Source organism: Falco peregrinus, chromosome 4 (assembly GCF_023634155.1).
Source record: "Falco peregrinus isolate bFalPer1 chromosome 4, bFalPer1.pri, whole genome shotgun sequence".
In the NCBI taxonomy this organism is placed as follows: domain Eukaryota; kingdom Metazoa; phylum Chordata; class Aves; order Falconiformes; family Falconidae; genus Falco; species Falco peregrinus.
The window spans coordinates 105280444-105302262 of record NC_073724.1 but is presented as its reverse complement, the minus strand read 5'-3'; the positions used below and the strand labels follow the sequence as shown (position 1 = coordinate 105302262).

Below are 21819 nucleotides of genomic sequence, written 5' to 3'. Positions count from 1 at the left end.
TGTGGACAAGGGGCAGAAATATTCAAGTCTGTATGCAATAATAAGAGGGGAAAAAAATGGGATATCTTAACCTTCAGTGTTTACAGTAGGATTCAGTAATGGTTTCTTAAAAAGCAATAGTGAAAACCTGACAGGCATGTTGAAGTATTTCTCATGCACGAATCACACCTTTCCCTACACCCACTAAAAATGCTGTCTAAATGGATTTTTTTATCCACTTGCCATTATTACTACATATTTTAAAGAGTGGCAGATGACTGTGCGTAACTTATGATATTCATTGATTCATTGGAAACTACTGTTCTGCTTTCTGAGCTCCTATTTCATATTTCTCCTTAAGTATCGGATTTTTTACATTTTGGGGACTTTTCAAACAGCACTGAAACAAGTCTCAGGGGAACGTAGTCCTCATGAGATAATCATATCTCTGGAGAACTGAATTTACTTGGCTACCACTCTTAATTCAAGGTGCTGTAGGATACAAGTATCTCATGAGATTTCATGCTCAGTTTGTTAAATAGATATTGAATTTCCTAACACTTTTTAACGGTTTTGTGGTTCTTCACAAACTTAAAACAAATAAATAGTTTAAGCTTCAGTAAGAAGTTTGTTGGTGCTCATGTAAATAATGCTAATCATGGTAAATAAAGCTTTTTTTATTTGGAGCATGAATTATATGTAAAACTTAAAGCTGCATAGAGGTGCACAAGACTTCTAACCATGGTAATTCTTGTGACTTCTCTTCAAGAAAGAGGGATTCTGAGAAGATCTCCTAGGATGATCATCACTACGCACAGCCTGTGTCATGGGAGGAAAGAGGCTCTTAGGAGAGTAAAAGTAATGTAGGAAGTGGAACTTTTTAAGCTAAAGGACAATGTTCACTCAAAAGCAAAGCAGCATATAAATGGCCAAAAAAAAAAGTTAGCAAATTTATATTGGATATCAGATTATTAAGCAAAATTGGAAGGTTGTGGTATAGACACTGAGTGAACTTTACGGAGAAAAGACTATGTGAAGTACTTTTAAAGGTAAATTGATGATTCTTTTCTTATGGTTAGATTTTGTGCAGTTGTTTCATCAGGGAATGAATTTTACTTTTAGTGTTTGATAAAGGAAATGTGTGTTGCTTTAATACCGTGTCCTTCCTAGTATTGTGGGTTTGTATCAGCTTTTTAAAATGGCATATATACATTTCTGGGGAAGATATCATATCCAGCAGTATATAGATAGGGGACAGAGATGTTTGATAATTTGTAAATTAATAATGGACATTTGGGGGGAATCAAACCCACTTTTTTGACTTCAAACCTGTAGTAATGATAAATACTATAGAATGCTTTGAAAAGACTATAAAGTATAAATCATAGAATCATAGCATCATAGAATGGTTTGGGTTGGAAGGGACCTTAAAGACCATCTAGTTCCAACCCCTCTGCCACGGGCAGGGACACCTCCCACTAGACCAGGTTGCTCACAGCCCCATCCAGCCTGGCCTTGAGCACTGCCAGGGATGGGGCAGCCAGAACTTTTCTGGGCAACCTGTCCCATTGTCTTGTGACCCTTATAGTAAAGGATTTCTTCCTACGTCTAATCTAAATCTACCATTATCAATAACCAATCAATACACTTCATAGTTATGATCGTACAAAATAGGATCTTTCGCTGTTTTACAGTTACCAAACCTTTTTCCCCAAGTCCTAGCCTTTGTATTGTCTTACTTTTGCAAATGTCAATGCCATTAAGGAAAAAGCAACATTATCTGAATAGTTCACAAACAGTCCAAGATAAATACAAAGTGATCCTGTTCAAATTCTCCATGGACGTCTAGGATTTAATTTTGTAAACTGAGGGTCAGTAATATTGTCTCTCCAGAAAGACCACTAAGGTAAAAGATCAGGATGCTGAGAAGATAAAAAACAACTGTCAGGATTTTCTGTACTTGTCAAGAAAAAGTCAGTTTCTGAAAATGAGTTGCCTGACCCTTTCATACAATTTGCCCGTCTGTTTCTTACTGTATCTCACTAGATGTAGGGGAGTTCTTCTGCTTGCTGGGGTCAAGTAACCCTGCTCCTTTGTTAGATAGACCAGTCTTTGACAGGGCTTTTAGGAAATGAATTGATTTCCCTTTGGATTTCATTCCATCCCTGATACCTAACAATATTTTCAGGAAGACCTTTTCTTTTCTTGCGGTTCCTTTGGGGTGTTATGTTTTACTTGTTGGATTAAAAGAAACTGGGGTTTTGACTACCAAAATGCGCCAGCCTCTTGAATAAAAAAAATAAATTGTTAATCAGCAAAAGCCACTTTGAAAAGCATTTTCTACCTTACTGACTGTGTATTTTACCTGGATTGCCATATAATTGACTGAATTCCCCCAGTAGATTACTGTAAGTACTTTGGGGTTCATTGGGACTATGCATACAAAAAAAAATATATATATCTGCTTTTAGTTTCACATTTTTTCATCCATAGTGTGCACAGGATCCACATACCCTAGTGGGATGGCTAGTGAGGTACCAAGGCCTGCTTGCAGGGAAATTACAGAGAGGATGCAGCAGGCATCCAGGAAGGACTGGATGACAGGTTTGAGCCCAGCTGCTTACTGATGCGAGAAACAAGCCCTCTGTCAGACTGCAAGGAAAAGCACCAGATGAAATTCTCTATTGAATTGTTAGAGATGAGGTGGGACTAAATAGCATAAAAAGGTTTATTATCTCCTTTTTCATAATTCAGCATATTTGAGTGCAGGCAAGAGTCACAATAATCACAGAATCACAGAATCAATGTTAGGGTTTCAAGTGACCTCGAGATCATCTATAGAATTGGAGGAGGCTTTAACTCAAGGTAACGTACCTGTGCCACATAACGAGGAACACTCACAGTTTTTCTATTATTGTCATCAGTATCTTTGAACTTGATTACTTCAGTCTTTAGCTAATCCTTCATATCAATGTTGGAGTGGCTTGACACTTGGAGTAGCTTGGCACTGTTTTCTGAAAAATAAGAAAGAAATTGTTGAATATAATTGTTTCTTTAACCCTATTGTACAGTAATAGAATGTATGATTATTTGCCAATCTGTTGGGCACTTCCCACATAATTTTTACCTTTTGATGTGAATACGTTATGTTTGTGGCTGAAGTCTTCGTTTTTGTTGAAAAGAAGCATTTAAATAAAAAAAATAGCACCATAAAACAGATAATCAGATGTAACGATAAGTCTATGGATCTGGATTCCTGAAATTTCACTAAGGTGCCTATAAATCCCTGTAAATACAACGATGTACTCTAATGCTCTATGGATTTCGTCCTCAGGGAGAGTATACCATGAAGATAGCTTGCAAATCCTGAAAAGACAAAAGGAACAATTATCAGGAGAAGAAAATACCATTATGCTTAGTTGTAAGTTGTGCCCACTTTGTCACCTGCTCTTATGAATGCCTTGTTTCCTGCTAAAGTTTCTTTTCCACTTTGTTGGCAAATCCAGACATTTTGCAAACCCACAAAGTGCCAATCTAGTATAAAATTTAATTTTTAAGCATATTTGGTTTTCAAGTGACTAACAGTACCTTGTAAGTTCATTCTTTACAAGTCATACTTTGTAAGTTTGTCCCATATGTGTAGCTTGTACTGCAAGTTACATTGTTGTGGAACTTGACCTGTGACATTTATGGGAACTAGCATTTGGCCATGTCTGCTATCATTAGGGTTACTGTAGAAAAGCAGATACTCAGAAGCCTTTCCAGGATGTAGATGGAAGTTCCCAAGGATGACACAAGCATTGGTACAGGCTTTCTTAACATAGGAACATTAGGCATTTTACCACATTTTAATTACACATCGTAAATGCATCAGGGCAGGATACCTGTAGCTGACTTTGTAAAACTTTAATTGTAATAAATCTGCAGAACAGAAAACCTTTGAAGTGCCAAATACACAGTGTAATGAAGAAGTGTGGCTATTAGGTAAGAATGTGCAATAAGATATGAAGAGTTATTTAAAGAACAGTGTAGCTTTCAGATTTGAGTATTACTGTCTTGCAGCATAAAGAACTTTTCTGTTACTAGTTTTGAGTGGCATGAGACCACAAGTTCAATTCGTTCTGGGTTTCAGTAGACATGCAAGCCTGGAGCATGCCTGGAGCCAGTTACTGTACCAACAAAGAAAGTTGCTATTCAAACTGAATGTTGAAATGTCAGTTTGCTGCAAGTTATCTTTAATAAATTCTAACATCTCCCTGGTAAATGTTTTGTAGTGTTTGTCAGCAGGGTAGGTTTTGTTAAAGTTTCTTTCCTACCCAGTTATTGACTATCTTGGATATTAAGTGACAGAGATCGTTCCAGAGTAGAAAAGGGCTTTTGCTATTGCAGTCCATTGAATATGTCATACATTTCACCCACGTAGTTCTCCTCTGCCAGGATACAGATAATGTTGACATACTGGCATGGTGACAATGAACTGTTAAAAAGTGTCATGAATTCTGAAGAGAAAAACCTATGTTTAATTTATGGTAGACATGTTTAGTCAGGTTTTAAGTGTTCAGTTTGTAAATAAGGCATGTCATTTAAAAATCAAAATCTGTCGCTTCATATCTTTTTGAAATGTTCATAAAACGTATGCAGTAGTAGCTTTTTAAACTGTAATTTTGATGTACCAAAACTGTGTCACATGTTGTGACCATCCTGATGTTGTGAAACTGAATATATGTATGAATGATACTCAAGAGAAAGTTGCACAGAGAAGTGAACATTCAGTCTAAAAAGTGGAATAATCTATTTCTGGAAAGTATATCAAGGTAAGATTTAACATAAGGACAAAACATTGGTTCCAGTCCAGACTGTGATTTGTGATGTTTATTACTCAAATTCATCTATAACATATAATATGCTTTGTGACAGGACTGCAGTTGTAGTGTACAGTACTAGTCCCACAAAGCAGGGGCCCCTGCCTGCCTGCCTGCCTTCCAGCTGTAAAGTTTTTGTGTCCATACCAGGATCTCGTGTTGCTATCTTACTCGCTGTTAGCTTTTACTTTAACTTCATGTCGATCACATTTTCACCTGGGACAGAATTAGTTGTACACTTAAAATCCAGCGAATGTGTTAAATGGGTTTTGGAATTAAATGCTCTCAAATTTTAATGACATCAGGTTTCAAATACAGACCAGTTTCTTCTCCTATGAATAGTTCCAACTGAAGTAAATACAAATATTTTATGAGTTATGCAACAGGATTTTCCTATCTGTTGAAAGTAATCCAAAAAAAAAGAAGTATTTGCAGTATTTCTCAAGTTCTTTTTCTGTGAAAATGCCGCTTAGAATATGGACAGTGCAGTGACTTATCTGCAACATTTGCAAAAGAATGACTGAAAGGAGAATGCCAAGTAAATTAGCTAAACCATGTACTCGTAAATATATTTTGAAAGAAATATTAGTATTAATAAAAATAAAAAATAAATGCACATTCAAATATATGTCTAATTTGTATTACATTGTATATTTTGATCATCATATTTTTAAATTAAATACTGAATATTCATGTGAAAGCAAGTTGTTTTATATGCATACTGATAAGTGCAGAAAATGCTTTTGAAATATCTTGTGGACGTAATTAAAAATAAAAGTAGGAATAAACCACTTGCCCTACCTCCAAGTCTATTTGGTTTCCAAAGTCTTTTTTGAGACTTTTTCTGCATACATACTTTGTGCAGTACCTAGGATAATGATGCCTTTGATCACAACATTATTTATGTAAATACAAACAATTATTCGTAACAGGGTGCCTAAAATTTTATCCACATTCTCTGTCATTGGGTGGATGGTACAAGCCTATCTCATATCTCATGATAGTTGTCTCAGGATCAGAATAACCTTTTTAATCATGAAAATGAATTAATACCAGACTGTTTTGCAGAAAAAGGGCTTGTTCATTTAAACTACCGTGGAGATGAAAGCTACATAGTGAATATTAACATTTTCAGACAGAGATAAAACCTGGAAGAAAAATCTATCAAGTCACTACAACTCTTTTTCTTGCACAAATACATTTCTAAATTAAGCCATTACGGGTTTTTTAAGTGTTCATTCAGTGATAGACAAGTCAAGATGCCATCATCAATAGAATGCTAAATGTAAGCAAAACTGATATCTTGTATTCTTCCATGAATAGATGTTTTATATCTGCTTTGTTATATTAAGGAAAAATCTCTTCTTTGTGTTTGTCATGAACAACCTCGGGAGACACCTACAACATGGTACTTCAGAGTAGCTCCAGCCCACGGGAGCAGCCTGGACCCGGGACAGGGGTCTTGGTGGGGGGAAACACCAGACATGAGCGCTTTGCAAATTCAAACCCTCCTTCCAACTGCAGCAGGGTCTACATACAACTTCTTATACGGTTGTTTGGTGTAAATGTTCTGTGGTGTGTAAATATTGAGATTGTTGTCTTTGTATGATCTTCAGTGTTAACAGCTCAGCAGGGAAACTCCTGCTGCTGCTTTTATCTGTGCAAATTGTCTCTCATGAAACCATCTCATAAGGCGCATAGGCAAGTGTCCCGTTTCTGTAATGGTGATGTTTGTTTATTTGTAAATAATTAGCCTGAGATCTGGCTCAATGATTTGGAACCTGATTTAGCAAGTAACTTCAGCAAGACGAATGATGTCACCCTGCCTTTCATACCTTGGGAGATCGTACCACGTACATCCCAGCCTGGAGTCAGGCCAGAGCTGCTGTGTGAGCGTTCCTTCGGGGTGCCAGTGGGCATAACTTCAGTAAGACAAGCAAAACACACTGCGCTTAGGGAACTGTATGCAATAGTACAGCTGTAACCTGGTCTCCTGGAGACACTTAAGGATCCCCAGCAAAGAGCTGGGTGTGGTGTCTCTTCCCTTCCACTCCGTTTCCAGAGAAAGTGCCCTGAAGTATTAATTGTGGCCCACTGACCTTTTTGGAATAATGTTTCAGCCCTCAGGTAGAAAAGGCTGGACATTACTGCATTAAGCAGACTGGAAAATTCAAACCTACCTGTGTCTCTTGAGGAAAATAAGACAATTGAGGTAATTTATAGTGTTTAAGGTGCTCTATTATGAAATACCATCTTGTCAGTCACATTGAAAAAGGCAGTGGAAGCAGAAGCAAAACCATAAAAAAGTACTAGTGGGCAGCAGGTTTTTTTCACAGTAGTTTTTGAGCAGTAAGCATAGAGTTGTTCCAGGCAGCAGTTTTTAAGAGAAGTCAAGATAGATTAAATAATATTGTACACTGAGATGGATTATCATCTCCTATAGCTTTTTCAAGAATAGATTTCAATTTCCAAGTACAGTGGTGGGAACCTCAAAAAAATCAGTGAAATTGGGATTCTCTTTGTTTTACACGAGTATAACTGAAATTGGACCCTATTTACTGTTTTATTTTCAACTTGTTACAGTCTAAAATGCCTAAACGCCTAAATGTCTAAAATAAACATATGTTCTAGGACTTATAAAGTACTTTATATCTATTGAGCAGTTACTGGATTCTCACTTCTCATTCTCTCAGATACAGAGTGTCTCTCTGTTGTATCTGTTCTTCACTTCCTGAAGTTTTTGCAGCCAATTTCCACATCCTCTGCGGCTTTTTTGGATATTCTTTTATAAACTACTTAGCCACTGAAGCAAAGATTGCAATAAAAGTTTCCCACCTCTCTGACACATATTCTTTGTACCATGCTGCACAGTAATTTTCTCTGTCTTTCTCTGCCTTGGTGTATATTTTAGCGTTGTTTTTATGCTGTGGAGCTACTCCAGATGGAGAGATGAAGACTAAACCACCCAGGACACTCTCAGTCCTAATGATCGTGACACAGTGGACTCGGGGGCAGCCGGTGATACATGCAGAGTCCTGTGCTTTCTTGTGGAGGGAGATGCTATATCACTACCACTGCTCTCCTGGGTAACAGATATGCAGATACAAAATTGTGCCTTTTGTTTCTATTCATGAAGATGCCCTAAACAGAAATATTTAAGAAATGTCCATTTTTATTAGATGCTGTTCCCACTTTTTTGAAACCTTTCTAATTCTTTCTTCTGGAGAGTCCTATGCGGAGAAACTCACTTGTATTCATTAAGGCTTGGGATGTCACCAGAGTGCACTTTTCTGTGAATAAACAGCTGCTCAGGGCGAGAAAAATACCCAGCTCTAAAATTAACAACATTCTTAAGACCATTTGCTTTCAAAATGGTCAACGCAAGTGCCATTGTATAATGAAACGTCGGAGGCTTTTAACTTTTATGGAGCAGTTATTGACTGGTCACCATGTTCATTTTCAGACATTAATGCCAAGGTCAGTTAAAACTAACCAAGGTCCAAATCAACATAAATCAACATATATTTAATACAATAAATTTGCCAGGATTTTATCACAGTTTTCTATCCTGGCTTGTTTTCAGACAGGTCAATCACAGCTTTTAATGTCTGTATTCTTTTACCTGTTATCTTTTCATTATACCTTGCCCATTTCCATGTTTCCCACTAAATGTCAGTTCCTGCAGCTGAAATTTAATTTGAATCATTAAATATATTTATTCCACCAGAGCTCTGAACATCAGTTTGTGATTACTTCTTGGAATATAGCTTGCCTCAGTGGGATGTAATAAATTAGTCTAATCATATGGTGAGTACTTACTTCATCCTGTGTTTGTTCCTGCTAGGAACTGAAATTGTCTCTGTAATTGTATGCAAATCCCTTCACCAGAAAAATCAAAGGAAACCTATGTGTAGCTGCCCATCCTCCACAAGACAAGCATAAAAGTAACCTAACTTTTAATTCTACTTAAAGGAAAAGTTGTATCTTCATATGTAAAATGTAGATACAAAATGGAAGAACTTAAATTAAAAGGCATGTGAGCAGCAGATACTTTGCTAATATTGCAGGCTGGTTTTAGTCCTGCTTTTTTACATATGCACAATACTATGTTAATAGCATTCATGGCTTTGAACCTGAGATACAATAATATTGGGATTTTTCATTATAAACATGGAGGAGTTTCTTCTCCCCTGAAAATACGTGAGTCAGATGATAAGAGGTTTTATGAATTGCCATCAGAAGGTGTCTGTTTCCCTCCACTACCTGCAGAAGGATACCAGACTAACTAGCTCAGACTTAGCCATCAAATTTTCAGTTGAGATTCCTCCTGTGTGTCTCTTACTTTAAGGCATGTTTTATATATTGGCTGCAATTGCTTCTTTGAACTCTGTCTAATATTTTAGCTTTAATTTTTTAATGTGAACACCAGGAAGAGATTTAGTCATGTAGGAGTAGTCCAGTGTCCTTCATGAAGATCATGTCATTGTAGTCTTCCTCTTCCCTGTTTCTCTCTATGCAAGTATCTAGATGTTGCATTAGCTGGTTTACTTACAGCATCACTGGAAAAGGTCAGTTCTGTGTATCTCTGACTGGGACAGCAATCTTTGTGAAGACACTCAAATGAGACAAAGTTATTAAGTGCCTTTTACCCCTCAAGGTTAAGCGTTCTATTCGGAGGAGAGTAAGAAGAGGGAGAAGAGGCTAAAAGGAGCTGAAACAATCCCTGTTTATTCATTTTTTATGATGAGGGTGGTGAGACACTGGACAGGTTGCCCAAAGAGGTTGTAGATGCCCCATCCCTGAAAACATTCAAGGTCAGGTTGGATGGGGCTTTAAACGACCCGGTCTAGTGGAAGGTGTCCCTGCCCATGGCAGGGGCATTGGACTAGATGATCTTTAAGATCCCTTCCAACCCAAAACATTCTGTGGTTCTGTGATTTGCCTCATTTAAAAATTCTGACACTTATTTGCATGCTGTTTTGCACAGATTCATATAAAATATTTACATATATACATACATATATATGTTTTTACTTTTATGCACATGTATACATATGCTCATTATGTCTTGGAGCATTTAGAAGAACTTACTAAAATGATTTCTCTTTTTTATTTTCTTGTAGGATTTTGTTCTTTTTAAGAAACTCAGATTCTGAGCTGTTTTCAGTATTTACTTGATAGTTGCAGTCCCTCAGATGAAGTGCCTGGGAGGTGCAAGATTATTTAGTGTCTGTCATAGAATCATAGAATGACTGAATCATTTAGGTTGAAAAAGACCTTTAAGATCATCGAGTCCAAACCTAACACTGCTAAATCCACTGCTAAAGTTGTCCCTATGCACCCCTTCTCCATGTCTTTTAAATACCTCAAGGCATGGTGACTCAACCACCTCCCTGAGCAGCCTGTTCCAATGCTTGACAACTCTTTCAGTGTTTCAGTGACTTTTTTTTTTCCCTAGTATCCAGTCTAAACCTCCCCAGGCATTTTAGGAACTGGAAGAAAAGCATAGATCTTTAGGCTTATCTCCAGTTTAATAGTTGCTTACTGGGGGTGGCAATCAACTTTTAATAAATTTTTAGTGTCAGTTTAGAAGAAATAGTAATACTCATTTTACACTTCTTTCAATCAAAAGGTAACCATATTATAATCATAGTATCCAAATTTTAAAGCTTGTATTCCCAAGATGTTACATTTTTCTGAAAAAGTTAAATACCTGAGAATATAGATTTTAAAAAGATCTTAACACAACTGAAATTTAAAATCAGAAATAATGTGCCTGGGATCTACAAGTAGAACTTAGAGAAGGAGTAAGGTCCTATAAATTACCTGCTGTGTAGCCACCAAGAAATATGGACATGGCTATATGTGCATAGAGATAGAATTGTTTGCAACTCTTAAAATGAAGGCTTCTTTGTGTGAATGTCTCTCGTTTCAGTCTGAAGATGCTCTTGCATTTTTCTCGCACATATATATTAGAAGTTACACTGCATTAATGTCACTAGGCAGTTTGTCAGATACTTTGTAGTAAAAACTAGTCTTCTAACAGATCCCTATAGAAAGGAGACAAAAGTTCTAACATCAAGATCCTCATTTAGTACCCACAGTCAGTTCTGTCCTAGAGCACAGGTATCTCATGCACAGACTGAGGCAGATACCTTGTGGGGGAAAAAGTAGTACGTGGCAATATAATTAAACATAGCACCGTAATACATTAATTAGAGTACATATAGGTTACTGCTAATTTTAAGATATAGCAGCTCTTAAGTGCTTTAGCTTGCAGTCTTAATGTTCTTTGACATGGTTCTTTTGGATGTAATTTTCATAAAGGTCTACATACAATTGTGTAAAATCACAGGGGAAAAATATTAAATTGAGCCTACAGTGTTAAGTTTTTGGGAAGCTAGCAATTTCTGGAAAATAGCTTTGCATCAATGAAGATACAGTATAAGAAAGATAATTTATTAGTATCAATGTTACAGACTATAGGTTTTAGTGAAATGAAGAATTTTGTCTTTAAGGCATTGCACTAAAGAAGAAGAGTTTAAGCTATAATATATAAAAGCAAGGAATATTTACAACTAAGCTGGATATTTGTCAAATAAATAGCAAAAAGAAGAAATAAGGTAATAAGTAAAATGTTTGAACATACTGCATTTTCTTCAAAAATAAGTTCATTTTTCCCTGCTATCTCTCCTTTTTTAAAAAATACTGATAGACATTAGCCCTAACGATATGCCCAGGATGACATATCAGATAACTGGTTATTCAGAGAGACTATGCAGCCTCTATAGTTAGTTTAAAATGCTGGTTTGATGGAGAGTAAGCCTAACACCTGCTTCGTTGGTGGTTTTTTTCCACTCAGTGGCTTAATTGCTGTGTTTTTAAGGTAATAGTTTGTGAGGTTCTGATAACACCATAATTACGTACAGTTTCTGATTTAGCATTCAAAGTTCTATAGTAAGAATCTGCTAAAATTTGCTAAGAATGTGGCTTCCTTCCTGCTTGTAAATTTCAGAGGATCCAAAGATTTCTCACCAGAGCCACTTCTAGCTGCACGCTTTGGTACAGCTAAATAATAAACAAATAAAAGCAAAGGAAATATAAAATGCTAACAAGGTGCATAAATGTACTTTTGGCATATATCTGTAAGTATGCTTGGATGTGTTAACCTCCATGCCTGCTCGTGATAAGAAAGGTTATTGGACATTGACGTTAGTCTGAAGGCATTTAGTGAAGTACAAGGGGTAATGGTATCTGAGAGCTGTGAAAGCAGAAGGAAGAGTATCAGACTGCCTTCAAAAACAGGGCTTTTCTTCAGTCCCTCTCCAGTTTCTACTCATCTTTATCACTTGGCAATTTGATGAGATACCTTTACAGTCTATTTTGTATGAAGGCTGCAGACTCTAAAATGCAAAGAAGGGGAAAAAACTTGCTGCACAGTGGGTGTAGCATACAATGAGACCTGACGTAGCCTGAATCTTTGATCATGAATTCCCATTGTGGAGTAAGCCAAACCTTCTCCCATATGCTTACTTGAAAGCGTATAACTTAAGACAATGTTGCTCCACTTAAGACTTTTTTAAAAAAAAATAAAAAATAAAAAAGGGTCACGGTTGCAATATATTGACCACATTTTCTTGTAGCTTTATGACCTCCTCATGAAAGAAGGATTCTTAAATAGAACAGATGAAGTTGCATGGGTACCAGTCTCTACAAGATCAAGGGAGAGAAAGACTGAAAGCCTGACCATAAACCACTGCTACAGCTTGTTTTGGAGGTGTCACGCAACACCGAGAAAATATTCAAGGTCACAGGTCTCAGGGAGGCTAGAAACACAAACTCAGATTATAAATGTAACTTCCTTTATCATCAAAGATTCTAAATCTTTGAAGCAAAACAGTGACAGAGGAGATTGCTAAACTGGATCCATTATTTCGTCAGGTTTGTTTCAGAACTGTTTGTAATAAAATTATCCTGGTAATTGATAGTTTCAGTGACTTAGTTCACAGCCTACATCGTAACAGATATATTTGAAAGTACATAGAATTTGGAAAGCTAAATAAACCCAAACATGGATTTTTCGGGAACAAATCATCTGAGACAAAGCGAATTTCCTTCTGTTACAAAGTAATGGGTTTCATAGACATCGGGGAAATAGTAGCTCTCTCCTTATAATACAATTTCTTTACACAGTTTGCATGAAATTTTGCCGAGTGGATTGCGTTTGCCTGGCAAGGTGTTGGTAGCGGGGTGGGCACGGGGCGGCTTTGGTGAGAAGCTGCTGGAAGCTCCCCCATGCCCGATGGGGCCGGTGCCAGCCGGCTCCAGGACAGACCCACCGCTGGCCGAGGCCGAGCCCCCAGCGACGGCGGGAGCCCCCCGGCTCGTGTGCTGAAGAAGGGGGAGAAGCTGCAGCGCAAGAGCCGCCGCGGCGAGAGGGGAGCGGGACCGTGCGAGCGCAGCAGCCCCGCAGCCCCGGGCGGTGCAGGGGGGCCGGGGGGCTCCGGGCGCCGCAGCAGCGGCTCCCCCAGCCCGCGGGGCAGCCCCGGCGGGGCAGGCTGTGCCCCCAGCCCACGGAGCCCGCGGGGGAGCAGCTCCCCCCGCAGCCCGGGCAGGGGGTGCCCGCAGGGGGCCGGGACCCGCGGGGGCCGCGCCGGGGCCGGCTCCGGGCAGGGCCCGTGGCCCCGCGGGGAGGAGCCCGGGCCGGGGCCGGGCTGCGGGCAGGGCCGGCGGGGGGGAGGGAAAATGGGGAGCGAAGCCGAGCCCGGGAGGGAGGGAGGGGTGCGGGGAAGGCGTTTTACAATTTAGTTTTGTTTCTCATTATCCTATTCTGATTTGATTGGTAGTAAATTAAATTAATTTCCCCAAGCTGTGTCTGTTTTGCCCATGACATTAATTGCTGAGTGATCTCTCCCTGGCCTTATCTTGACCTGCAAACCTTTGGTCACTTTTTTCTCCAGCCCCACCTCCAGTTGATGAGGGAGAGTGATAGAGCAGCTTGGTGGGCACCTGGCATCCAGCCAAGGTCAACCCACCACAATGAACTAAAGAAATTTTGTCTTGATGAGATTTCTAGAACGTATGTCAGACACTGGTCACACACTTGAACTCATGAGGTTCCCTGTCAAATAAGAAGGTATTAAGTAGTGATCCGTTCTGGTTGCAGTCTTTCTCAGTCTCTTTACTAATGACTTGGATGAGGAAATACAGAATACATTTGTTAAACTTGCAGACAATACATTTAAATGACTATGCATACTTTGTAATACATTTTTTTAAATACATCACTTTTTCACTAACTTACTTCGGGAAATACTTGGATCAACTACAACATATCCAGAGGAAAGCAAGGAACATTCTCAGAATCTGGACTAAAGGGCGTTCCACAAGGAAGACCTGAAAGAATCATGTTTCAGCAAGAGAAGTGCAGATAGAAAAGAAATGAAATAGCAGTCTTCAGTTACATAAAGAATTGCTTTAAAGATGAAGGGAACAAACTGTTCTCCAGGTCTACTAGAGATAGGACAAGAATGAGTTGCTTTAAATTACGCCAGGGGAGACTTGGGTTAGCTTTAGGAAGCATCTCTAATGATAAGGATAATTAAGCAATGAATATATTACCTAGGAAGTTACAGAATCCTCTTTAGAGATTTTTAAGGACAAAAAAAGATATCTGTCTAGAATGATTTAAATACAATTTATCTGTCTTGAGGAATGGAGGGATAGAGAGGAATAGATGGGATTATTTATTGAGTTCCCTGTCTTATTTTCCAATCTGTGTGTCATTTCTGTGAATTAGGCCCAAGAAGGACTGAGAACACACCTGTAGTTCTAGCTTTCACTCTGTTATCTAAATTGACCGGTTTGTATGTACTTTCTGTTGAATGTCCCACTCCAAATGCAGAGAAAATCGGGCATGCGAATGAGTTATCATATGTTAAAAGTTATATGAAAGAGCTTGTAAATCTTACTGGTTGTATTTGAGTTCTAGAAGCTGTATACTGACCAAAAATTTGAAACAAAACCATATGTTAATAAAAAGGTATTAACCATCATGAGGAAAACTAAAATATACCTGAGTTTGTGTCTTTGTAGTTACTGATTGAATGTACAATCATGCCTCACTCCTACTGTAAATTTCTTATATGGTTTTCATCACTGTAGTATCTGTATTCATCTCACCAATTTTGGTAAATAAATGGTAGGTATTTTCACTAAGCCTCATGTCTAGACTCCTTCAGTATTCACTGGAGAAAGGGAAAAGCACCTCTGAGACAGATACGTAAGACAAAAAAAATGCTTTTTTTTATGGGGTATAAGTCTCTCCTTTGAAAGCTTGGATGATTAACTTAGACAAATACTTTATAGACAGCTAGAGTTAAGTGACATGAATTCAATCCTGAATGTCAAATATATTGGCTTATCCATACCAGATGATTCGATCATTTATTCTTCACTTCTGCTATGTGTTGGATTTATAACAAATTTATTTCTTCTACTGATCCTAATACGAATTCCAATAGATGGAAATAGCTTTCATAAAACAGCTCCAGCATTTCAGTGTCTGCAGCTGTTGGGATCGTAGCTAATCTTGGGAATGGGATCAATTCCTATTTGAAAGTTAATTGGGCCAGCAAAAGAAGAAAATTAATTTGCATTTCAGTAATGTGCAGTGTATGATGCCCATCTTTGGAAAAGACCCATGTTTGTCAGAGATGTTTTCTACTCCTGGGGGCCATAACAAATATATTGCATATGCCATTTCCAAGTATATTAACATGTTAACTTGTGTCATTCAGTATTGTCAGTCTGCTAGCCAGATTAAAATACAATAATAATATGTAAATACTGTATCCTCTTCATCGCAGAAAATTAATAATAAGTTACTTCCTGCACAATAGTTCCAAAATGAGAATTATTAATGGGGGTGCTACTGTTTGGAGCAAGCAGCCACTTCGCTATCTGTCCTGTGGTAAGACCATCAGGAATGATTGCCTGCACTTACAGGGGCAGGAGAAATGGATTTGCAAAATGAAAAGTCTGCTGGAAGCTGAAGGTTATTGAAATTTAATTATTACACTGTAATTTATCACTGAAATATTTCTGGTGAAAGCAAGCAGGCAAAGCAAGAAGAAAAAGGCGGGGGGGGGGGGGGGGGGAGGGAGGAAAGAAAGAGAAGGAAACAAGCCAACCTTGTGCATTCCAGCAGAAAAATAAGTCACGAAAATGCTCCTCTATCTCTTTAGCTTATTCTGAAAACACTGAAGAGATTTAGATTTTACTTTTCATTTAAATGGAAATAAATGAAATTAAGTCATTGGCTGCTGATTTAAAATTGGATAGGGGAAAGCCTAGCTGGTAGAGCAGAAGACAAAAAAAAAAACCTGAAAGGCCACTGAACTTTTAAAATCAAAAAGATTACTCATTATTTCAACTACTTGGGTGGAAGGTGGTTGTGTATAGGCTCTATTGACAGCAATGTTGCAGTGACTAGGAGGAAATTCAGGGCTCCCAAGGTCCTGCACTTGCCACACGTTCTTAAATATGAGAATTGTCCACGTTCATGCATCAGCCTCCAGAAGATACCCAGGTCTCTCTGAAATACTGACCTCTCTCTAAACAGATGTAAGACTAGGTGCACATCTGACATTGGTTTTGTGTAGTTCATGCATTTTGTCATGGAAGAATGCCTGTGGAGTGTGGAATGAGGGAAGGAAGGTTAAAAAAATTCTGATATTTTCTTTGTAAAGTATTTAGCTGTAATATCAACCCCAATACATAGATTTTTTTGCAGTAGGCATCTCCAGCTCTGATTTTACAGGAAACCAATAGAGTAACTCTTTCATTGTCATGTTTGTTGTTTGTTTGGGTTTTTTTCCCCAACATGATGATTGTGTGGTATCTTTTTTGAAATAAATTAGCAACATCTTAGATCATCACTATTCCACCTGACCAGGAAACAGAAAAGCAATGAGAGAAGGAATCAAAAAAATTAAATCTTTGCAGACTTTCTGTTTCTGGTTTGGTTCCAGTATATTGAGGTGGAATTGGTATTACCAGTCCTTAAGCAGTTGTCAGTAGTATCTGCATTTGAGTAATGACCTAGAAAAAGCAGTTGACAGACTTCTCATCCCAGGTCATTTGAGGAAAAATCTCCAGAATCATAGTCCCATAAAAAGGAAAAAGACACCATTCTTGCATATAGCATCTTTGCATTTGGGAAGGACTTCTGTGTTTTCAAGCAGTTGTATTGCTGTTTTATCTTGTTCATAGATTTGCTATTATAACAAAACAAAACAAATAAACAAACAAAAAAACCCCACAAACACCAAAAAAAACCCCAAACACTCTGGGAAGGACCAGGAGCTTGTTGATGCAGACTTGCAGGCTTCAACTGGTTGTGTTTGGACACAATAATTTGTATTTTCTGATAAATGAGTTATCTGCATTTCAAGGTTGAATTAGTTGGTGAGGAAGTGTTACTATATGGATTTGTGAGAACGTGCCTTTTTATTTAGTGGCATAGTCCTAAACATTCTTTTTAATAATGTTGTTTTGAAAAACATTGTGTAGCTCAGCTGATAAGAGTTAGCATGGGTTTTTTAGTTTGCTTTTATGCAACAAATAGTATTCCCCAACACATGGGATAGAATGTATTCCAGAAAATGAATCATTCATCTGCCTGTAGCATAACTGAGGATAAACAGCAGATAACCAGAAAATAAATACCTTTTAGGAGGCAACTGTAAGATTCATGTCTGCTGGCTTTACTTGGGCAAACACCTTTCTGAGGTTCAAGAATTTTGTCTAGAGATGCTGCACTCAGTTTCTGAGAGTTACCCCAGGTTAGTTTCCGGTTTTTTTGCCTTATAAAATGTTCACAGCACTACATACAACTGTTTTTTTACTGTCAGCTGTAGCCAATTATTTTGGACAAATAAGCATTCTTCTCAGCATGTCTAATTTTTATGCCAACTGAGCCTGTGAATGCCCTTATTCATTCTGCATAAACTCCACCCTTGTCAGTCTGTTATATTAGAAATTGTTCCTGCACACTGAATAGATGACTATGCTCCTGATTACTTGCACAGAGATTCTGAGTTCTTTTGATGGAGATGTTGCACCATATCCAGTTACTACCTATTTAGCTGTATTGTGCTGTATGTGAAAGACATGCTAACATGAAAACCCACATCTGAGTGCTAACTACTGACAAGAAGCTACAGAAACTTCAAATGCTTAAATGAAGGCAGTTGCTAATGAAATGTGTCAAGTCAAAGTTGATCCAAGGTAGAAGAAAAGCTTTTCTATGTGTTTGTCTGATATTTGTCATGCTTTATGCTGGGATAAATTCCCAGTGTGTTCAAAATACATCTTAGTAAAGTTGTTCAAGTGAAGTAAGGAAGGAATGAGGGGATGTCAATTGCTGTTTCAAACACCATTCATTCTGAATCAAAGAGAATGTTAATTTGTGTCAGGAAGCTGAATTAAGTAAATGTTGACTGCCTTAGTAGCAAAGATCAAGTCAAAGTTACAGTATAAATGAAGTAGGAACCCCTGTAACACTGGAGTAGTTTTAATGTATGTCTATATATGGAAATGAATAGGAAATGAAGCAAGAAATACAATGTTTGGGAAAGAGTCTTGTCATGATTCGCAGAGATAATTACAGGCAAAAAAGGAGATTGAATATAGCAACAGGAAAAGCAGAATAATTATGCAGCAATTAACAGGAAAGCTGTATGGTTCTTTGAAAAAAATAACAGTCATCAGGTTAAAAATATATGCTGAGTACAGAAATGTTTCAATACTCAATACATCAAGTATTTGAATTAATTTCCTAAGATAAAATACTGTTTCATAAAATGTCTCATCTATACAATAAAATATGTTATGCATGTTATGTATTGATTATAATTGTATTTTTTTCTCAAACGTGTCATCTGAATTGGAGAAAACAAATAATAAATGTTTATTTCAGACCGCGGGTCCATAGTGTCACGATTGTAAGAAAATACAGATTTTAGGTTAGTATTTCTAGGGCTGCAGATGTAGGAGCCAGAAGAAAAATAGCTACTCCTAGATTTATGACAGAATTAGTTTCTTATGGGCCCTAAAATCTTCATATTCTGATAAAAATATTGTCTACTTTTATTTTACTGGAGGCAAACTCAGGTTTTGGTGGTTTTGTAGCTCTTCTGATAATGCATTAGTTAGCAACAGCACACTCAAAAGTACTCTTTCTGAAATGTGACTTACAAAGATTCCTCTTGCAATCTGCGGGAGTATCTGATAGTGCTTCCTACATGGAATCTGTCACACAGTGGCATCTTCAAGTGCATTAAAATGACAGCAGGGGGTCACTGCACTCAGACGTGGCACCCTCTTGTTGAAGGCAGAAAGGAGCCACCACTGTGAAGCTGCATCACTGAGGACAGTTTTCAAGAGATGAAATCTTTCGTTCAAAGCTAGTGGGGAAAATTCAGCCAGATAACAAGTAAAAAGCCACAATATTTTATGTTGTAATAGGGCGACCTTCTCTGAATTGTATCATTTGCATCAATATATTACTGACAAACATATCTGTCCTTTTTGTCTTTCTTGAATGTTAACTCTGGATCTGAAGTGTGCAGTCTTCATTGCTTCAAACAAATTCCCCATTTACTCTAGGTAAAAGATGGAATAATACATGCCTCCTACTTAAAGAATTGGTGGGGCAAGTCAAGACTAGACTTGCAAGCTGTCCTAAGATATGTCACAAGCTTCACTCCTGCCTCTGTACTGCACATCCCCAGTGAGAGAAAATTAGGAAAGGGAAAAAGGCGAATGGCTGGTGGGCCAGGGCACACTGAGGCTGCAGGCAAGAAACCTGCCCTACAGGTTCAGGTGGAGCCTTCTGAGAGGATGCTGCCTTTCCCTTCTGTGAATGGGCTCACAGATGACCGAGGGGGCATCAAATACTGATAATGATAAAGAGCAATAATCCTGCCAGTAGTAGTAATTAATGCTTCTGTGGTGCCCTTCATTCATTGACCTCTAATCACTTTGTATGCATTGATTAAAGCTATATAGAATCTCTGAAACGGATCGAGATAATTTCTATTCACACATCTATACTGACACGCATATATATATGCATAAATAAATGAAAAAATGAATTCTTACTAAAAAGCATTAAAAGCTTCTTGTATGAAATGCTGTCAAAGAAACCCACCCAAACCTGCCAAAAACAAAAAAAGCAAAGCTTTTGCATGCCTAACATACTGCTTTAGTAGCATACAAATACTTCTGGTGAAGTGTGCTGTGTTGTGAAATGCCTGGATATAGAAACCTTTACAGAACCAATATGAGAAGCTGAATGCCTGACTGGAAGACTTTGTGTGTATAAATCATATGAAGAATATCCATAATTCTGAGAATCATTCCAAACATTCTGATCACAGCAATTGTAATTTTGTTAATTGCATACCGTTCATACGCTGATCATGGCTAGCAGCATAGGTAGTGATACAAAAAGTCTCTTATTCCCTTCCCTGCAGGAGCAAATATTAAGAAATATAATATTGATTAAGGATAATTCCTATTCAAAAAATGTAATGATTGTGTTACAAGTGTATTGTATCCTTTTCTTTTAGGTTATTCAATACTTCAAGCTATTATGGAAAAAGCAGGACAAAATAGCTGGCAAGTCAGTGCCATCTGTGTGGAGAATTTTAATGATGCCAGCTACAGACGGCTTTTAGAAGATCTGGACCGAAGGCAAGAAAAGAAATTTGTAATAGACTGTGAAATAGAGAGGCTTCAGAATCTCTTAGAACAGGTAATACCTGCTTTTAATGTCATTGTAAGCACAGTACTGAAAATGCAGATGAGATACCAGTGTGCGTTGCATTTCATTTGTTTTTTTCATTGGAAATTAGATTGCTTGCTCTTTCGTTTTGTTTTCCTTCATTGGCCTATATTTGTGTGTCCACTTGCATACTCCATTTTCTTTTCCTATATAATTGTTGTCTTAATAGCCAGTGCATCAGTGCAGTGAGGCTGCCCTTTCCCACTCGGCAGGTCTGTGGGTGAACGGTGTCAGCACTCAGGGCAGCTGCACGTTTGGCCTCGCATCCCAGCACTTCTGTCTGATGCACAGAATGAAGCATAGAATCATAGAATGGTTTGGGTTGTAAAACATCTTAAAGCCCATCTAGTTCCAACCCCCCTGCCACGGGCAGGGACACCTCCCACCAGACCAGGTTGCTCACAGCCCCATCCAGCCTGGCCTTGAGCACTGCCAGGGATGGGGCAGCCACAGCTGCTCTGGGCAGCCTGTGCCAGCGCCTCACCACCCTCATGGTAAAGAATTTCTTCCTCATATCTCACCTAAACCCACCCTCTTTCAGTTTAAAGCCATTCCCCCTTGTCCTATCACTACATGCCCTTGTAAAAAGTCCCTCTCCAGCTTTCCTGTAGGCCTGTTTAGGTACTGGGAAGCTGCTACAAGGTCTCCCCGGAGCCTTCTCTTCTCCAGGCTGAACCACCCCAACTCTCTCAGCCTGGCTCCATAGGAGAGGTGCTGCAGCCTCTGATCATCTTCATGGTCCTCCTCTGGACTCACTCCCAACAGGTCCATGTCCTTCTTATGCTGGGGGCCCCAGAGCTGAACATAGTACTCAAATGGGGTCTCGCAAGTGTGGAGTAGGGGGGGAGAATCACCTCCCTTGGTCACAATTCCTTTGATGCAGCACAGGATATGGTTAGTTTTGTGGGCTGCAGGTGCACGCTGCCTGGTCATGTTGAGCTTCTCATCAACCAACAATCCCAAATCTTTCTCCTCAGGGCTGCTCTAAATCCATTCTCTGTGCAGCCTGTATTTGTGCTTGGGATTGCCCCAACCCATGTGCAGGGCTTTGCATTTGACCTTGCTAAACTTAATGAAGTTTGCTTGGGCCCACCTGTCAAGACTATCAAGGCCCTTCTGGATATCATA

At 38.5% G+C, this 21819-nt stretch overlaps 1 protein-coding gene across 3 annotated transcripts in view; it reads left to right on the top strand.

Moving 5' to 3' along the window:
* Nucleotides 1–21819, top strand: part of GRIA4 (glutamate ionotropic receptor AMPA type subunit 4) — a 240230-nt gene that overhangs the window by 123434 nt on the left and 94977 nt on the right. For all 3 annotated transcript variants that reach the window (XM_005232858.4, XM_005232859.4, XM_005232860.4), the window contains exon 4: nucleotides 20477–20661. In XM_005232858.4, coding sequence (XP_005232915.1) covers nucleotides 20477–20661 — 185 coding nt within the window. The remainder of the gene's footprint in view (nucleotides 1–20476; nucleotides 20662–21819) is intronic.